At 36.7% G+C, this 19,198-nt stretch overlaps 1 protein-coding gene across 6 annotated transcripts in view; it reads left to right on the plus strand.

Annotated features, from left to right (window-relative positions):
* The window catches only part of DOCK10 (dedicator of cytokinesis 10), a 251,705-nt gene that overhangs the window by 211,165 nt on the left and 21,342 nt on the right, over positions 1-19,198 (plus strand). For 3 of the 6 annotated variants that reach the window (XM_069466706.1, XM_069466686.1, XM_069466715.1), the window contains exons 31-47: positions 320-364; positions 3,573-3,748; positions 3,874-3,990; positions 5,096-5,207; positions 5,909-6,030; positions 6,123-6,237; positions 6,325-6,391; positions 6,611-6,658; positions 7,232-7,333; positions 9,447-9,571; positions 10,474-10,586; positions 12,437-12,574; positions 13,251-13,433; positions 13,960-14,070; positions 15,067-15,282; positions 16,677-16,734; positions 17,201-17,299. In XM_069466706.1, coding sequence (XP_069322807.1) covers positions 320-364; positions 3,573-3,748; positions 3,874-3,990; positions 5,096-5,207; positions 5,909-6,030; positions 6,123-6,237; positions 6,325-6,391; positions 6,611-6,658; positions 7,232-7,333; positions 9,447-9,571; positions 10,474-10,586; positions 12,437-12,574; positions 13,251-13,433; positions 13,960-14,070; positions 15,067-15,282; positions 16,677-16,734; positions 17,201-17,299 — 1,947 coding nt within the window. Of the gene's footprint in view, positions 1-319; positions 365-3,572; positions 3,749-3,873; positions 3,991-5,095; positions 5,208-5,908; positions 6,031-6,122; positions 6,238-6,324; positions 6,392-6,610; positions 6,659-7,231; positions 7,334-9,446; positions 9,576-10,473; positions 10,587-12,436; positions 12,575-13,250; positions 13,434-13,959; positions 14,071-15,066; positions 15,283-16,676; positions 16,735-17,200; positions 17,300-19,198 lie in introns of all 6 variants that reach the window. The other 3 variants (XM_069466724.1, XM_069466695.1, XM_069466733.1) reach the window with 1 other exon arrangement.

A 19,198-nucleotide genomic window follows, 5' to 3' on the forward strand; every position in this document is an offset into this window, starting at 1 on the left:
AGGAAAAAAAGCCTGATGTCTTTGTAGATCTGATACTGTAAACAATGAACATAAAAATATGTTTCATAGCAGGTAGATTTATGGCAGAAAAATAGTTGCTCAAGAAGAAGGTTAAAAATTAGAATAATTCTGTTCATGACATTCTTTTTTAGGGAAACAAACAACCTAAGGTATTCTTGGAAAATGGCAATATTGAAGAAACACACATTTTTAAAAAATATATTTTAATTTTTCGGTATAATTTCCACATAGTTAATGAATATATGTATATGTGAGTATGTATATATCTGAACTTTTTGTTTATTTATATTAAATTCAGATCCTTTGACACCTTCAGAATCAACTCAAGAGTTACATGCATCAGGTAAATAATGAGATTTTATATTATCTATCTAAGCATCAATAACCACCTCATAATCTAATCATATTGATAAGTGCAGATACTACAAATTTCTACCTTCCAGATGCTAACAAATAGCCATTTATTTAATATCATATAGTCAAAATATTCAAAAAGTTGACAACTCTTTCCTTGTCACAGATAATTTAGTTAATTCCCTAACTTCAATTCTTTCATATTTTTTATGAGGTTGAAATTTTTTAATTTCCCAAAGCATCTGAAATTTCCTTAGTGTGTATAAAAAATAAAATTCCTAGAGATATATGTATATAGTAACATGCTTGTTCAATGTAGCTAGCTTTATATGGTAAGTTTCTTTTGCTAAACCACAGGCTAGTTTGAACTGTCTTTTTAAGACTGAAGTTATACGTTTATTTTACTAACAGTCTGAGCAAACCCTTTCTCTGGTCATAGGTGGAAATTTAAAAGTTTTGTTCTGACCAGCCTAGGCAATAGAGCAAGACCCCATCTCTACAAGAAATTTAAATATTAGCTGGGTATGGTGGCACATTCCTGCTATCCTAGCTACTCAGGAGGCTGAGGTGGGAGGATCACTTGAGCCCAGGAGTTTGAGGCTGCAGTGACCTATGATCAGGCCACTGCACTCAGCCTGGGCAACTGGGCGACAGAGTGAGACCCTGTCTCAAAAAAAAAAAAGTTTCGTTCTATTCCTGGCTCTTCAATATATTAATAACTCACTGAGAAATTTATTTAACCTGGAGCCCTTTGATTTTAGTTTCCTGAACTTCCACATTCCTGAATTTTCACATTCAGTAGCGTCCTCATAGACTGGAAAGGTCAATATGCTATTGGTCAGTTATGAACTGGAATATCCTAGTAGCTCATTATAGTAATCATACTTCCCTTATGAGTTATCCTGAGAATTAAATGGGATAATGATATAAAGTGCTTAGCGTAATGCTGGCACACAATATGTATTCTATATGTGCTAGTACTACTATTTTTATTGAGGTATAATTGATAAATAAAAGTTGTATATATTTAACATGACGTTGTGATATATGTATACACTGTGAAATAATTAACCACAATCAAGCTAACATATACCCTCAAGTGGTTACTGTAGTTTGTGTTTGTGTGGTGAGAACAATTAAGATCTGCTCTCTTATCAAATTTCAAATATATAATAAAGTAACATTAACTACAGTTACCATGTTATACTTTTGATCTCCATAATTTATTCATCTTACAACTGAAAGTTTGTGCACTTCAACCAAAATCTCCCTATTCCTCCCATTCCTCAGCCCCTGGCAACCACCTTTCTGCTCTGCTGCTGAGTCTGACTTGTTTAGATTCCACATATTAACTGGGATCATGCAGTATTTGTCTTTCTGTGTCTAGCTTATTTCCATTAGCATGATGTTCCCTAGTTACATCTATGTTTTTGCAAACAGTAGGATTTCCTTTTTTTTTTTTTTAAGGCTGAATAATATCCATGGCATGTATACACTACATTTTCTTTATTCATTCATCTGCGATGGTCACTTACGTTGTTTCCATAGCTTGGCTGTTGTAAATAACGCAGCAATGACATGGGAGTGCAGGTATCTCTTTAAGACAACAGATTTCAATTCCTTTAGATGCAAACTCAGAGGTTGGATTGCTGGATTGTATGGCAGTTCTATTTTTAGTTTTAGTTTTTTGAAGGCCCTTTATACTGTTTTCCATAATGACTGTATCAATTCACGATCCCACCAAGAGTGTCCAAGGGTTCCCTTTTTCCCACACCCTTGCCAATACTTGTTACCATTTGACTTTCTGGTAGTAGCCATCCTAATAGGCACAAGACGACAACTCATTGTGGTTTTGATTTGCATTTCCCTGATTATTAGTGATGTTGAGCACTTTCTCATATACCCATTGACCATTTGTATGCCTTCTTTGGAAAAATTTCTATTTAGGTCCTTTGTCCCATTTTTAATAGGGTTATTGGTTTTTGTTTTGTTTTGTTTGAGAGTTTTTTATTTTTTGCTATTGAGTCTTATGAGTTCTTTATATATTTTGGATATCAGTCCCCTATCAGACATATGGTTTGAAAGCATTTTCTCTCAATCCATAGGTTACCTTTTCATGGTATATATTATTTCCTTTGCTGCCCAGAAACTTTTTAGTTTGATGTAGTCCCATTATTTATTTTTGTTTTTATTTACATTCTTAAATCACATTAGACAATTTGAATAAATCCACTCTTACTGGGAATTTTAAAGTTCTTTTCACCATAATTCAGGCTCACAATATTTGGCTGCCCTCTCTCCTTGCTCCCTCACATCATTCAGCCAGCTCATCCTGGTGGTCTTACTTGTCCTGCTCACCTTCTGCCGCCACCCCAGCCCCGACACCGTCTTATCACTTGTCCCCTCCCTTCCTCATTGCTCCAGTCTCCTGTATTGTATCCCTCACCCCACATCTCCCTAGAGTCTAATTCATATATATCCTAACACAATATTAATAAGTCACTAGAGCACAAGTCTAATCAAGCCACTGATCTCAAAGCTGTTAGTGTCTTAACATTTATTACAGAATTAAATGCAAATGGCAGAGGGACCTAAAGGCATTTGTGCTTACATTTCTCCATTACCTGTCCCCAAACTATCACTTAAGCCTTAATTCTCATCACCCTCTCTTGGTCACTGTATCTATTGACCCCAACATACCTGTGCTCCCCTCACACCTGTGCTTTCAGAACCCTGTGCCATCAAAAACCCTATTCCTCCTTCTCTCAACCTGCTGTCCTCCCTCCACTGCCTCCATCTGCTCCCACAGATTTCTGCATCTTCAAAGGCTTAAGCATCCTCAAAGGCTCATCTCGACATATTCCTACCAATAACATTTCCTGATTCTGCCAGGCACATAATGTGTTTTTCTCCTCTCAACTCCTGTCATCCTGTAAACATGTTATTTGTGTGAAATTTAACAGCTGGCATCATATGTTAGTTTGTATTTGCATTTGTGTTTGTATATACAGAGTATGCCCCCCTCTTACTGAAAGCCCCCTGAGGATACAACACATCTCATCTCTGTAGCAAGACTGTATTACTGAACCCCTCCTAGAGCTGGAGAGAGTTGGTAGCAGTTGTTGGATATATCTGTCTCAATTACAAAGTAATTATTTTATTTGCAATAACACGATTTCTTTTCTTTCCTCACAAAGATATGCCTGAATATTCGGTCACGAATGAATTTTGCCGCAAACACTTCTTAATTGGAATTCTGCTGCGAGAAGTTGGCTTTGCCCTCCAGGAAGACCAAGATATCAGGCACTTAGCTTTAGCTGTCCTCAAAAATCTAATGGCTAAGCATTCTTTTGATGATCGATACCGAGAACCAGTAAGTGATCTCCCTTCCTGCCTTCCCTAAACACCACTTAATGGCTCCCTGCGTTAAACGCACATCAAACCAACGAGCCTATTGATTTTTATGTGAATCATTCCTCTCGGCCCCTTTTCACCTAGAGAAAGCAGGCCCAGATTGCAAGTCTGTACATGCCCCTATACGGCATGCTTCTGGACAACATGCCAAGGATTTATCTGAAGGACCTGTATCCTTTTACTGTCAATACATCTAATCAGGTAAGTTTGCACAGTATTTCACATTTCTATTTTAGTAAACAATTTGTCTTTTTTATAGTCTTGCCCTGGAGAACCATTTTCCCTTATCTGTGTGCAAACTAGGAATTAAACAACACTTTTTGCTAGATATTCACATCAGCGTCATTTGTTCTAGATCAGTCACTTTAGCCTTCCACCTGGTACATCCTTCAGCATTTTGTTTTCATTTTCTTCTGTTCTCTGCATCACCTTGCAAGTCTTTGCAGCCTTTACAGCTTCCTCTGTTGCATTCATGGCTCCCTCCTCAGTCTCACTATACACCTTTCCCCGTCACTTTCTGCAGTACCTTCATACCCCTCTGGTGTCAGAATACCAACAGCCTTATTTATCATCGCAGCCCCAGCGTAGCCTATTTATAACCCCTCCTCTACTGGGCCATCATAGTGACTACACAACAACCCACTTGAGATCTGCTGCCTCTGTTCAAATCCCAGACGAATTAACACACTGCTAAATCCAGTAACTGTGGAAGGTATTGCCATCTAGAAGTTAGGAGCTATGCCTTGGGAATTTTTTTTTTTTTTTTTACTTTGTTTAAATCCCAGCAGTATCAGTTATTATCTGGGTGACTGTAGATAACGTTATCCAACCTCTTTAAGCCTCTATTTCCTTTTTTATAAAATGGGATAAAATACCTACATCACACACTCCCTATGAGGATTAAATTGTGCAGTAGAAAACATTTATCATGGAGCCTGGCACACGATAAAATATTTAAAATCTAGTTGTTAGTAATACACATAAGATAATCCATGATAATAATGACGTATAATCTGTAATGTGATTCATGAATATATCAATAACCATTCCAGCCACTTAGTCCATGTCTAAAAGATTGTTTCTACATCACAAAAAAAAAAAATCACATAAGTAATCAAATTGTGACTAAGAGTATGGTTTTGACTGTATTCATTTTCACTGCCTACTTTAGCAGAAAACTTGTGCTGGAATATAAAATATCAAATTAAATATCATCTAATTGGAAGCATAATGAAGAAGGCATATGTGGGTTTACAGTGTTGAAGTACCATGATTCCCATTAACTTCTTCTACACTTTGAATACAGGGGTCTAGAGATGATCTAAGCACCAATGGAGGATTTCAGACCCAGACGGCTATGAAACATGCAAACTCTGTGGATACCTCATTTTCTAAAGATGTTTTAAATTCCATAGCAGGTACTTGAGATATGAGAACGCTTGTGTTTAAGTCTCATCCATGTCTACATTGTGTACCACTGTGCTTTTTACTCAGTTCATAATTCATTTTGCGTAATCTGTATGACAAAGTGTACTACATTTATACAACCAAAGAATCTTTTTACATATTTTCTGAATGCCTACCAGTGACCTCCTCTTCTACTTGGCATGCACTTTTACTTGGCTTAAGAAGCAATGCACTCAGATGTTATCAAATTGCTACATTCTGGAAATGGTCTTTAATTTTCATTGCCTTTTAAGATATAATAGCTTTCAACTTCAAAGATGATTTTTAAGAACTATTTTGGAAATGGCATTTTAATTTCTTATAAACTGTCAAAAGTTGAAAGCTCCTTCCCCAAAAGTATCTTTATGAACTTTTATTAAAGCATTTTTTAAAATGAGAGCTATCTTTCTTTAAAAGCCATTTAATAAATCAAACAAGCTTTACTTTATTTATTTCTATTTATAATGGTCCAAATTTTAAGTCCTTAATGGCCATTTTAATATACTTAAAATGTTGCATATCTTTCATGCCAATTCCAGACTCTTATGATGTTGACCTATCACAACACTGCTGTCACCTCAACAATCAACATCTTTTTAGTTCATCATTTGAGCTTTTTTTTTTGGACCCATACATCTCATTTCCATACGTGTGCTGTGGCTTGTGTTTACAGCATTTTCATCAATAGCTATTTCTACAGTAAACCATGCTGACTCCAGAGCATCTTTAGCAAGTCTTGACTCCAATCCAAGTACCAATGAGAAGAGCAGTGAGAAGACCGACAACTGTGAAAAAGTATGACATCCCTCCCAAAATTAATGATCATCATCGTTACAAATTGGGAGGCTCTTACTCTTGCTAATCCTGATTGGTTCTTTGATTCCTAGATCCCAAGACCCTTGTCTTTGATTGGCTCAACTCTTCGATTTGACAAGTTAGACCAAGCAGAAACCAGGAGTCTTCTTATGTGTTTTCTTCACATTATGAAAACAATTTCAGATGGTAATGAGAACACTTTTAAAATTAATTTAAAAAAAAAAAAAACTTTGAATTTCAAAGAGTCTCATGCTACGTGGCGTTTCCTTTCAGAGACTCTGATTGCCTACTGGCAGAGAGCACCCAGTCCAGAGGTGTCCGACTTCTTCAGCATCTTGGAGTAAGTTTTAGAGTTGATTAGATAACACATTTTTCTGGAAACTTCAAAATAATTTACTATACCACCTTTCATTCCAAGAGCCCATGTGGTAAATTAATGATGATACATAAAATATGTAAGGAAAATATAATATTTTTCCATCAATATACTTAGGTGAACAGTTTTTATAAATAAAAGGGTATGAATAATTAAAATGTTTACTTTCTTTTCTCTTTTTAGTGTTTGTCTTCAAAATTTCAGATACCTAGGAAAACGCAATATAATCAGGTAATAATTTTAAATTCCAATAATATAATCTGGTCTTTTAAAAAGCATAACATGTATTAATGTATCAGGTTAGACTTATAAATATATGTTAGAAATCTTAAAATGCAAATAAAGATTGTTAGGTTGACTTCACATTAGACATAGAAGTTTGAAGGTTGCCCAGTGCCTATGGTAGAGCTAGAAATAGTTACAGTTTATCTAGGGAGAAAAGCACAAAACACACATTTTTAAAAGAAACCACATTTCCTATATCTTCTGAACTAATTTATCTATCATCTGTATAGCTATAAATTGGAAGATACCTATTTAAGAAAATAGTTTCAGTAAACTAAAGAAAAGTAATCTGGAATAACTTTGCAGTGTCATCATTTTCTTATGAGAGACAACAAGGTCCATAGCACCTTCACTAAAGCCCAGTTTCTCATATCCAGAATAAAAACAGGATGTTATTTTTCACTCATTAATGATATGTGAAATATTTCATGCTTCAGTAATTGCTTTGTCAGATGCCATTCGTTTTTTGTATATAAATTACAAACGCTGAGCTGTGATTAAAACTTGTTTTCCTTGCAGAAAAATTGCTGCTGCATTTAAATTTGTGCAGTCCACCCAGAACAATGGAACTCTCAAAGGATCCAATCCTTCCTGCCAGACATCAGGTCTCTTGCCACAATGGTAATGTCACGTTTGCTTGGTATATAAAATTTTATGTGTGTATGTGTATGTGTGTGTGTGTGTGTGTGTGTCTGTGTGTATATGTATTTGTAGGGGGTAGACACATACACATACATTTATATATATAAAAAATATATATTTATAAATATATTTATATATTATATTATTATATATTTATAAATATATTTATATATTATATATTTATATAATATTTGTATATTATATTATTATATATGTATTTATATATTTTTTTAAAAATGCAGATTTCAAGTGACTATATGTTTATCTGAAGAAATTTCTTAGCTATTTCATTATTTACTCCAATAGTTTATAAAGACCAAAGAGGTAAGGATTATACCTTACTCATGTGCACTTAGAGCATAGTGCCTTTATAGAGTGAACATTAATGAGTATTTCCATTTAATTGAACCTGAAAGGTGGAGATAATTCCAAAAAATGCCTCTTTCAATGCTTGGCAACTCCTAGTGACAAACCAAAATATGGGATCATGTCTCCCTATCCTTTACAGTAATTGTAATATTTTAGCAATATTCTCAAAGCTGAAAGGCAATGAGGGAGCATGGATGGTCCCCTATGCTCCCGTTAGATTTCCTAGTCATTAGACTGAGTTCACTAGCATATGGGGCCTGGAGTCATCCTTCATCAGCCTCCCCAACAGGAAACATTTGCCCTGCAATCCTACCTCAGAGCTCCTCTGGGTCTAGTAAATAAGAATTCTTTATTAAAATTTTCCCCAGTTTGATTTATTCTTCCCAGAGGTATCATTATAATATATAATACGAATATTTTAAAAAGAGTTTTAGAAAGAAATATGAAAGTGGTTTATGGCCAATAAATCATAGAATAAATTCTGCCTCCATCCATGGGGACCCTTTGAAATTGCCCTTTTGTGAAAAAGTAAGTGAAAAAAAAAATGTAATGGATGTGTTTTACAAATGGTAGTAGAATAGAGAACAGTGCAAAATTAATTTTCATGTTTAGCAATAATAGTAACCACGTGAGGTCACTGTAGTTCTCTCAATGTTTGGTGGGTTAGATTTTCGTTTCCTCCTGAAATGTCTGGACAAGTCCTTGCCTACTAGAAACCAGGGCTTCTCCTCCACAGAAAGTAAACCAGTCCTGAAGCTCCAAGCCATACACCCCAGACTCATTATTCCCTCTAGTTTCAGGAATGGCCTAGGCTCCCCTGGCTATGGAAAGCCAAAGTCAAATCTCCTGGGCCTCAACCCTCCCCCTCCGGATCCTCTGATAGAGCCAGAACCAAATAACCCTTGAAAAGTGTGATAAGAAGAATACCATTGCCTGTTTTTTAGGCTTAACACTTGAGGACATTTTCTATTGCCTGCTTCCCTCACAGAAGTGTTTTTATGAATAGTTTCTATGACAGCCGATAGCCCAAGAATTATCAACATATTTCCTGGGTCAAATGATAAAGCCGGAAACAGGAAGTGTCCCTACTTCCATAATAACACTGGCTCATTTCCCAGCTGGAAGTGCCATGAGGTGTTGAATGAATCATGGCAGACCATTGTTACCGTCCTTCGGGAGTAGCAGCCGGAAGCATAGAGGACCCCTAACTACCTGCCCCCCCACAATGATCACCTGCCAGCCCCCCTGTGAGCATAACACAAACAAAATGATAAATCATTAGGGATTTCCAAATACAAAGACATAGGAAAGCAAGAGGTGTTTTAGACCAGATTTTATGCTTTACCTCTTTAAAGATAATTTAATGCATCTGAGCTATACAGTATTATACTTTTCAATGTCTGCCTTTCTGTGCCTTTCTGATCAGCCAATAGCCAATTTCATATTCATGGTATCCCATGATTTCATTAAATAATAATGAATATACTTGAATAGATTTAATTTGAAAATTTGTTATTCTATATATTATCCTTCTGAACCCTATTTTGGCTTAAATAAAATTTCTCTGAAAGTACTTTAAAAAGTCCCTTTCATCTTGTTGCCTATATTTAATATTTTTAATAAAAAGTCTCTGTTCCAGTTTTTTTAAAATATTTGCCTCAATCTAGAACATTTGGATGTAACATCCCCAAATGTTTAACCACGTTTCTCATTTAATTTTCAGGATGCACACTGCTTCCAGTCATGAAGGTCAGAAGCAGCACAGATCACAAACTTTACCTATAATTCGAGGCAAAAATGCACTTTCTAACCCCAAACTCTTACAAATGTTGGACAATACCATGACCAGTAAGTAAACCAGAGATAACAGGAACAAGGTGGGTTACTGGTTTTTCTCTAGGTGTGAGTAGGACATGAAGGCATTGCAGTGTTTGAGAAAGGTGAGGAATGTTGTCATGCAGTGCAACCACTGCTCCTAAGGTTTGCTGTAGTCCCCGGGATGGTTCTTAGAGGAAAGGATCACTGGGGAGTGATTAAAAAAAATGTAATGCCCTTCCTTGTGGGGAAAGGCAAAACTCTCAATATCATATGCTTAGCGTAGCTTCCCTGGGAACAAGTGACTTTTGGTATTGTGTGGGTTATTGGGGCTTCTCTCAACCGGGTTATTACTGTTCATTCTGTAAGAAGAGGATAAAGTTGTCCCTGTCCCAGAGCAATAAAGGTGACATCTTGAATCCAGAGATGCACACATCCCAGTTTGTGAATGAGAAAAAAATGAAGACCTATGTTTTGTAGTATGTAGTTGTTAGCAATTGTGGTCACGTGGCCTACAGTCACTTGTTTGAAGGTATATGCCTTAACCTATAAATACACTTGGTGCCTTTCTGAGGGGGTGCAAAGACTGTCCACCGAGACTGTGCATTTGGTCTATTAGCCTGGAAGCGTAGAACTTGAAATAGCCTGATTATGGAAGAAATATGACCCTATCGATGGCTGAATTAAAGGGAAAAAAGAAAGAAAGAATGGAAACTCTACAGCTGACCTATGCAAAGGGCACACACACTAAAAACTCAGCCTAGTGTTTTTAATTCAGCCAATAAGGAAATGGAACAAACAAAAGCACTTTGGTTTAATAAATTATTAATCAAAATACCAGTAAATGCTCAATATATTGTAATAGAAGTAAATCCTTTATAGGGTACAAAGAATTGTCTGAGGCATTTATGTATGTCTTACTTTGTATTTTGTAGGCAGCTCCAATGAAATCGACATCGTACACCATGTGGACACTGAGGCCAATATAGCTACAGAGGTTTGCCTCACTATTCTAGACCTGCTGTCCCTCTTTACTCAGATTCACCAGGTAATAGGATCATAACAGTTTTTGCAAAATTATAACATGGGAGGTAAAAAAGTTATGTAAAGTTAAGAATATGTTTTTTTAAATGATTTATAAAATCAGTTAACCTTACATAAATCAACTTAAGTGTGAGTGGAAAACATGTTAAAGATGAAATTCAGATTTTATCACAAGTTAACTAGCAATTGTTTGATGTGCACACATGTATTTCACAATTGTCAAATACAGTCTACATTTTTAATTTCTCTTGTATTGCTGTCAGGCAAGCTGGGCTGAGTGAGACTGGGACTCTGTACTTTTTCAATAGAAAAGGGAGAGACAAATTGTGCTATGTATTAAATTTACAACTAGGTCCAAAAAACTAATAATGTTGAGCATCTTTTTGTGTGCTTATTTGCCATGTGTGTATCTTTGATGAAGTGATCTCATTACATACCTATTAGAATGACTAAAATTAAATAGACTGACCATACCAAGTTTTGGCAAGCAAGGATGTGGAGAAACTAGAACTTTTATTCACCGATGGTGGGAATGCAAAATGGTCAAAGCACTGTGGAAACCAATATGACAGTTTCTGAAAAAGTTAATCATACACTTATCTTAAGACCAGCCTTTCCAATACTCGGCATTTACCCAGAAGAGACGAAAATATATCCACACCAAGCTTCATAGGCAAATATGCACAGTAGCTTTATTTTCAATAGTAAAAAACCGAAAACAACCCAAATATACATGAATTTTTTTCAATTTGTCTTATATCCATACAAAAAAATACTACTGAGCAGTAAAAAGGAATAAACCACTAATACATGCTACAACATGGATAAATCTCAAGAAGCCAAACAAAAAAAAAGACTATATATTTTATTATTCCATTTATATAAAATTTTAGAAAATACAAACTATAGAAACAGAAAGCCAATCAGTGGTTGCTTAGGGATATGGAGGAAAGGATTACAAGGAGGTATTTAAAAACTTTTGGGAGTGATGGATGTGTTCATTATCTCAATTGTGGTGATAGTTTCATGGATCTACAGCAGGGTCAAACTTATCAAATTGTATGCTGTGAATATGTGCAATTTATTGTGTGTCAATTACCCTTCAAAAAACTATTCAAAACATTTGCAGCTCAACCGAATGAACTTACAGACCCAGGCTAGAACATTAAGGGTTGAGCCAGGAAAAGTTGGATCCACTGAATAAAGTCTCTACACCCAACAGCATGATTACACCAAGAAAGCCCTGCTTTCAGCTGAAATGTCAGCATGCTGGTAGAGAAAGCAAAAACTCTATTTTGATTCTTTATTGCTCAGTGGAAATGTCACTTGAATCTCATACATTTTTAAAGGCTTTACCAATACCTACAAGGACCTGCCTATATCTGACTTCATTTCCCATCTCTCTCCTGACCCCATCCCACTCACTATGCACCAGCTGCTCTGTTCTTTTTTTGCAACCCTGAACTCACAATCTTCTCTCCAACTCAAGGCCCTTGTAGGAGCTGTTTCCCCCTCCAGGGACAATCGTCCCAGATCTCTCCAGGGCAGGCTCCTTCAGCTCATGTGTCAACTCATCCATTAGAGAGGTCTTTGCTGACCACCCTATGAAAGTAATCCTCCCCCAAAAGCAATTACTTTCTATCACATCATCCTATTGTATTTTATTTAGTCATATTTTTTCAATCACTGCTGTGTAGGTTTCACTGGGAATATGAACTGTGTCTTCATATTCAATACTTTATTTCCAGCACCCAGAATTGTGCCTGCCATATGGTAGGTTCACAATAAATATTTTTTGAAAGAATGCAAGTGGTCTTTCATTTATCCTAAATAACATCTGTGCTGAATTTCCAGAGACAACTCCAGCAATCTGACTGTCAAAATTCATTGATGAAAAGGGTCTTTGATACCTACATGCTCTTTTTCCAAGTCAACCAGTCGGCCACAGCACTGAAGCACGTGTTTGCCTCCTTGAGACTGTTTGTATGCAAGGTAAGGACCCGCCCGTTTCCACTGAAAGCTCCAGCAGGGGTGACATCAAACACGTAGTAATCCTTGCCTTGTATCTCTTAATGTGGAGAGAAGGTTTGCTTTTTTCAATTTTGGTTTTATTAGATATTGGTTCCTGGTCTCAAAATGAGATTACAGCCTTGACAGTCTGTCTGCTTAGACACCCAAAGAGAATAAAATTAGCATCTAGTCACCAATTCTTTGAGTTCTCAGTATTTATGGCATAGAGTAATGTAAAATGCACATCCTCCTCTGCCATATCCGTCCAGGCCAAGCTAAAGGTTCCACATTACAGTGGATACAGCCACCACCTTTGAGAACACCTGCAAGTCACACTTGTGATGATAGCAATGTCAGGTGAATTGAGCACATTTCGGAGCTCTCACTCAGTGATTTTTGGGTCGTCATCAATTATTGATAACAAGGGATACTTGCAATGTAGTGAATAATTGTTTCTAGGAAGAAAAGAGAAATACTAATATAAACTTTAATAAATAAAATCATATCCTCACTTGCAAATGGAAAAAAAAAACACTAGGTTAAAAAAAAAAAGAAGAAGAAGAAGATGGATTTCATTCTAGAGAATTTTAAAGTATGAGAATGGTCAGAGCAAAATGAAGGAATGCGGCTCGTTTCACCTGTCCTTCCATTTCTGCAGTTTCCCTCGGCGTTCTTCCAGGGGCCTGCCGACCTCTGTGGCTCATTCTGCTACGAAGTCCTGAAATGCTGTAACCACAGGTCACGGTCAACTCAGACGGAAGCCTCAGCGCTTCTGTACTTTTTCATGAGGAAGAATTTTGAATTTAACAAGCAGAAGTCAATTGTCCGGTCACACTTACAAGTAAGTGCTGCCAGTTTTCGTTCACGCTGTTGTTAAAGCCACTGATCTGTTTCGGCAGTGATTAAAGCCGCCTGTCCCCAGGGCAGCCAGTTACCAAGTCCTCGCCCACGTTCCTCCATCCACATGCCCGGCGCACGCAGTCCTGGTGTGCAACAGGAGCACAGCGGGCAGGAGTCAGCACAGCCCAATTTCCACTCACACCTTCCTATCTTCTGCCAGGGACTAGGACAGGTAACTCAGGAAACCACGGCCACCTCTAGGAGGCCAAACCCCCCAAATTCCAAGCACATAAGTCTCTTTCTTCAAGGCATCCCAAGATTCCAAGATTCCTGTAGCTTTTCTTAGGTATTTAGGATGATAGGAAACATCCTGAATTACATGGCCTGTGAAGATTTAATACATAAAGACATCGTTAATCGGACCTACAGGGAGATATTTATGATACATTCATACAATCCAGTGGATTTCTTTAAAAATGCCATTTCTTATTTTGCTTTTGGGGGTTCATTTTTCTTTTCTCTTCCAGCTCATCAAGGCTGTCAGCCAGTTAATAGCCGATGCTGGGATTGGGGGCCCTCGGTTCCAGCATTCCCTCGCAATCACCAATAATTTTGCCAATGGAGACAAGCAAATGAAAGTAAGAAATGCTTTGTGGGCTTTTTCTGAAGAATTAGGAATGAACCAAAATGGATTCTTTTTGGGAGATATAAAAATCATAAAAATTATATGAATTCTGTATTTTGTGGAGACTTTGAGCACTGATACTGAGTGTGCTTGTTTGAATTTAAATCATCTCTGACACTTTCAGCGTATGATCTATTGAGTGGAATTTTCAAGATGTGTGGTTGAATGGTATATACCAAGAAGATTTACCATAAATATCCAGATATACAGGGATTCACCCATAACCCCATTTTTGGGAAAATCTATCCATCTTTCTTTTAGCCCTTTCTGAAGACTTCTCCTTCAGTCATTATGCTGCAAAGTCCAAGGCTAAGGCCAGGGTTCCATCATGGCTAGACCCAGGGATTAAAATAATGCTTTCAGATATCCTCCCTCTAACGCCGCTACTTTGCCTCTCTCTCCATTTCTCAGTTCCACTTTCCTCTTTGTTTACTTCCTTTACAGGTAGGCTCTGCCCATGGCCTTGCTCTCAGAAATTCTAAGGACCCTGGTACTATCTTATGAATAGAAAAATCACCTGGTTTGATCATTCATGTTAAAGTCCTAGAACTAAGTCTCTTTGATCCAAGCTTGTATCATATGCTCATCCCCAAACCAATCATTGTGGCCTGGGGGATCAAAGAATGTCACTGGCCAGGCCAGTGTCATGTCCATTTAAATCCCATGAACTAGAGTCAGGAAGGAGAAGATCTCAAGGACAATCAGGATGTTTTACTAGAAGAAAGTAGGCAGAAGACAAAAGAATAGAGCCTGCCGCAATGTTTCTATTCAAATGTGTATGACCACAATCACAATACATAGAATGTGCATATGTAGAATGCATACGTTTATGAACAATATATAGGATGCACCAAACTGTGACACCAAGCCGTAATTAATAGCATAACTCGACATAAGTTAACTTACTAATTATAAACCGATAATGACCCAGGCTCTCTCTTTTCCAAAGAACAGCAATTTCCCAGCAGAAGTCAAAGACCTGACTAAACGCATAAGGACTGTTTTGATGGCCACGGCTCAGATGAAGGAGCATGAGAAGGACCCCGAGATGCTGGTGGATCTCCAGTACAGCCTGGCAAACTCCTACGCCAGCACTCCCGAGCTGCGGAGGACCTGGCTGGAAAGCATGGCCAAGATTCACGCAAGAAATGGCGACTTATCCGAGGTGATTAGCAGCGACTCATTCACCATCTGCATTGTGTCCTTTATCAGAGCAATTAAATCTTCATTTACAGCATGAATTATAAAATGGTACCATATTTTTCCACTAATCTAAACATGACTCAATTATATATCATGTATGAGAAATTTGCACATAGGATTCAAGGATACCTGACTCCAAGTAAATGACATTAAATAAAGGCCAGAGTAGGTGGAGGCAACTGCAGTTGTATGAAATGCAAGGCAGAGCCGAATGCTAAAAACCTGGGGCTAAGGAAGAGGGTGGTAAGGGTGTCTGGAAATTAAGAGTCATATAAATTAATGTTCTGTGTCCCTGCAACTGGAGTTGAGCAGGGAAGCTTGCCACCGTGGTGAGTAAACTCCGGCAGGGTTCATCAGTCATCATTTGCAGCTGGTCTGAACTGGCCATGGAAAAATTAACACTCCTTAGCACCACGTGAGGAGAGTCCACTGTGTGAAGATTATAAATCAATATTTAACTTTTTTATGTCAGTTTAAACACTGGGTAGATTATATGCAGCAGTTCACAGCACTCAAGGGCCTCTGAGTACCAAATGGGGAAGTTCTGCTCTATTCCAGAATTATGTCTCTTTTGGGAAGAGATTAATTTGTCTAGGATAGTCCTAAACTCTGAAGCTCTTCTAAATGCATGTGGTAATCAGAAACTCTGGAATAAAAACCAGAAGCCTGGCTTGGCAGCAATTTAGTGAGGACAAGAATGAGAAACTCCAGCTCCCTTGGACTGCCCTGGAAATGATGAAATCCCTCCATAAAACCTCAAAAGGAAAAAGCTTGAAGTCATTTGGAATCGTCAAGTTTTAATATGTGTTCAGCAGTGTTCAAGGCTTTATAAGAGATGTTAGGGAAATATAAAATATCACCCATATTATCTGGTTTGGGGGAAGCATACGTGTTAACTTCAGGTCACACGATTTAATCGAGTGCTAACGTGTAAGGCAACCATTTTAAAGACAATAAAGAGAAATTCAAAGAGGGGCCGTTCCTAGAGGGAGAAAAAGTTAGAAGGTAGATTATTTTCATTTCCAATTTAGATCTAGATACTAGTGTTTATAGTTTTAATGAGAAAAGAGACCTGTGGAAACGAGGAAGATAATTCTATGGGAAAATTCTTCAGACCAGCTCATTCATCATCTCCAGACTACAACAACAACAGAGAAACAAACAAATAAAAAAGCCCAAATACTAATTTTATTGTTGACGGTGATTTTTTGGAAATCAAGTTGATCTTCATTTTCAGTTCTATTATTACAAAGGATTCTTCTACATAACGTGTCATACATGTCTTGCCTTGGAAGGTTAGTCCTGAATAGATTAAAATCCACCCTTTGAACCTCTTTGTTTTCTTTCCTGTTACAGGCTGCCATGTGTTACATCCATATAGCTGCCCTGATCGCAGAATATCTGAAAAGAAAGGGTAAGATGACCACCTGCAGGGGGAAAAATGTCCAGAAATAAACATGTTGAAACTTAACATAAAGTTAACTTATTAATTTTAGATTTTATTATTCTCTGTTATGTTTTATTAAGTAATCATCACTTTCACAGATATTTCTAATTATGTTGTACTTTAAAATCTTAACTCTATCATAACATTAGCATTTTTTTGTTGTTGTTTTTCTGAGACAAGGTCTCACCATGTTGCCCAGGCTGGTCTTGAACTCCTGGGCTCGAGAGATCCTCTCACGTCAGCCTCTCAGAGTAACAGGTGCAAGCCACTGCACCCGGTCCATTAGCATATTTAATGTACAGCAAGGCTAACTGGGTGGTCAGCTTCTTAGTTCAGAACGAGAATGCCTCATTGGTGAATGATCTGTAGTTTCATAAGCTTGTATTAACACAAACATGTAGCAATGTCCTAACCTCATCTTGCACTACCATAGGTTACTGGAAAATGGAAAAGATTTGCGCACCATCCCTGCTCTCGGAGGATACTCACCCCTGTGATAGCAATCCATTACTAACAACTCCTGGTGGAGGAAGTGAGTGATCTAACTGTGCTCATTTACCCCCGGTGCAAAGGAAATCAAGTTGCTGCTTAAATTTTACTTCAACAAAATCGTCTTAAATGTATTCTTAGGAGCAAAACCTATCTCAGGCCTATATAACTTACTCTGCAAAAACCATAAGCTTCTGCCATTCAGAAATCCCACCCAAAATTTACAAAGTTTAGATTACTGAAAAGTTCTCTGCAAATAGAACTGTGTGTTATTAAACATTTGGGTTTATGAGTTATGGCTATATTTAGCTACCAATTGGCATGCTAGTCTGCCAATGGGATTTTATTGTGAAATTGATAAATTGTTTTAAATTGCAAGAAGAATCTATTTTAATTTGTAAATGTAATAAAACTGTGTATTCAAAATAAGAGGTGCAAAACTGGAAACATATACATATACTATATATGTAGGACTTTATAATCTACATGTTCCATTTCATTTTTTAAAAGTATAAACTGAACTCTGACACTTTATAACATATAATTTACAGTATGGATTTCCTTTAAAAATATTCCATCTTTAATGTCTGATAAAAAAATATTTTGTAACATTGACTAGTTACCCTTTGTAAAAATAAAATGGTGATGTAGTTAACACATTTAATCTATATTCTCTTATAAAAAACTTGTTCAAACCCAGTTTGTGCAATCTATTTCATAACACTAGCTAAACTTTCCAAGTGCAGTGGAAAACTCAGTGTAGGAACAGAAGTATATTTTTAGATGTTAAAATCAAATTTCCTAAATAAAATGTAAATTGACTTTAGTTACAATATTTCAGAAACATAATTTATCCCTTATTCTTTTAAATATGTGTGTATTTCCCGAAAGGTCTCCGTGGATTTTGCCAGTAAGACATTTGAATCAAATGACCAAAGTAAACTGTGAGAAAATGGGGTCACTAGTTTGAGGACCTTGGAGAAGAGGCCAGATCTGGCACCATGGCTTACGTACACCCTAAAATACAGGGGTCTTCTCGTTTAGTTTCACATTTCCTGTTTAGCTTTCTGTTGATATGCAAGCCATCAAAAACATCATTGCCTTATTTAACATCCCCTCCCTTCCCATCTATTTTTTATCACAATCAAATATCAATCATGAAGTTCCATGAAAACTATTTCAAATTCTAACTAAAAATGAATTTAAGAAAACTGATAAAAACCAGATACCAGTTTGAGAACTTGGGGAAACTTATTTCCCAAAAAATTGTGTGAATCTTTAATATTCAAAAATTGTAAATGCCCAATTTTAGACCTAAGGTGATATCAGAATATAATATACCCATTGAGAAAGGGATATATTTATTTAGTAAACTTTAAAATAGGGAAAGTGATAATTTATGATGCATTATCATGTATTCATATCCATCAGCATATATCTAAAGGTCATTGGCATACATTTGAAGCCCTTAGTATGCTTTTATATTATGATATTTCTTAGTCAGAGGAGTAAACTATCCTTTCCCTACAATGTGCCCATAAGAATATCATGAATATAGGCGACTCTAGAAAGTGGAGCTGCCTCAGTTGTACTAATAAGTGATCATCATCCTTCCATGAGTATATTGTGACTTTTCCTCCTACAATCAATTCTTATATATTTTAATACTTGTTTAATTAACAAAGGAATATTATAAAAAGTAGACTTTGTTATAAGCAAGCATTAGATCACAATATTTATTATATTTTTAACTAATTATAACTAATTATTTAGTTATATAGCAAATGAGCTGATTATTAAAAATGGAAACATTTCACAAAGTATTAGCTATAACTTAAAAAGCATTTGCTTTGTAGAAGGCACTGCACTAAGCCCTGTGCCAGCGACATCCTCATTAGTTGCCAATTACAAGTCTATGAGCTAGGTGCTATAATCACCTCCT

The sequence above is a fragment of the Eulemur rufifrons genome, chromosome 1 (assembly GCF_041146395.1).
Source record: "Eulemur rufifrons isolate Redbay chromosome 1, OSU_ERuf_1, whole genome shotgun sequence".
NCBI classification, from domain to species: Eukaryota; Metazoa; Chordata; class Mammalia; order Primates; family Lemuridae; genus Eulemur; species Eulemur rufifrons.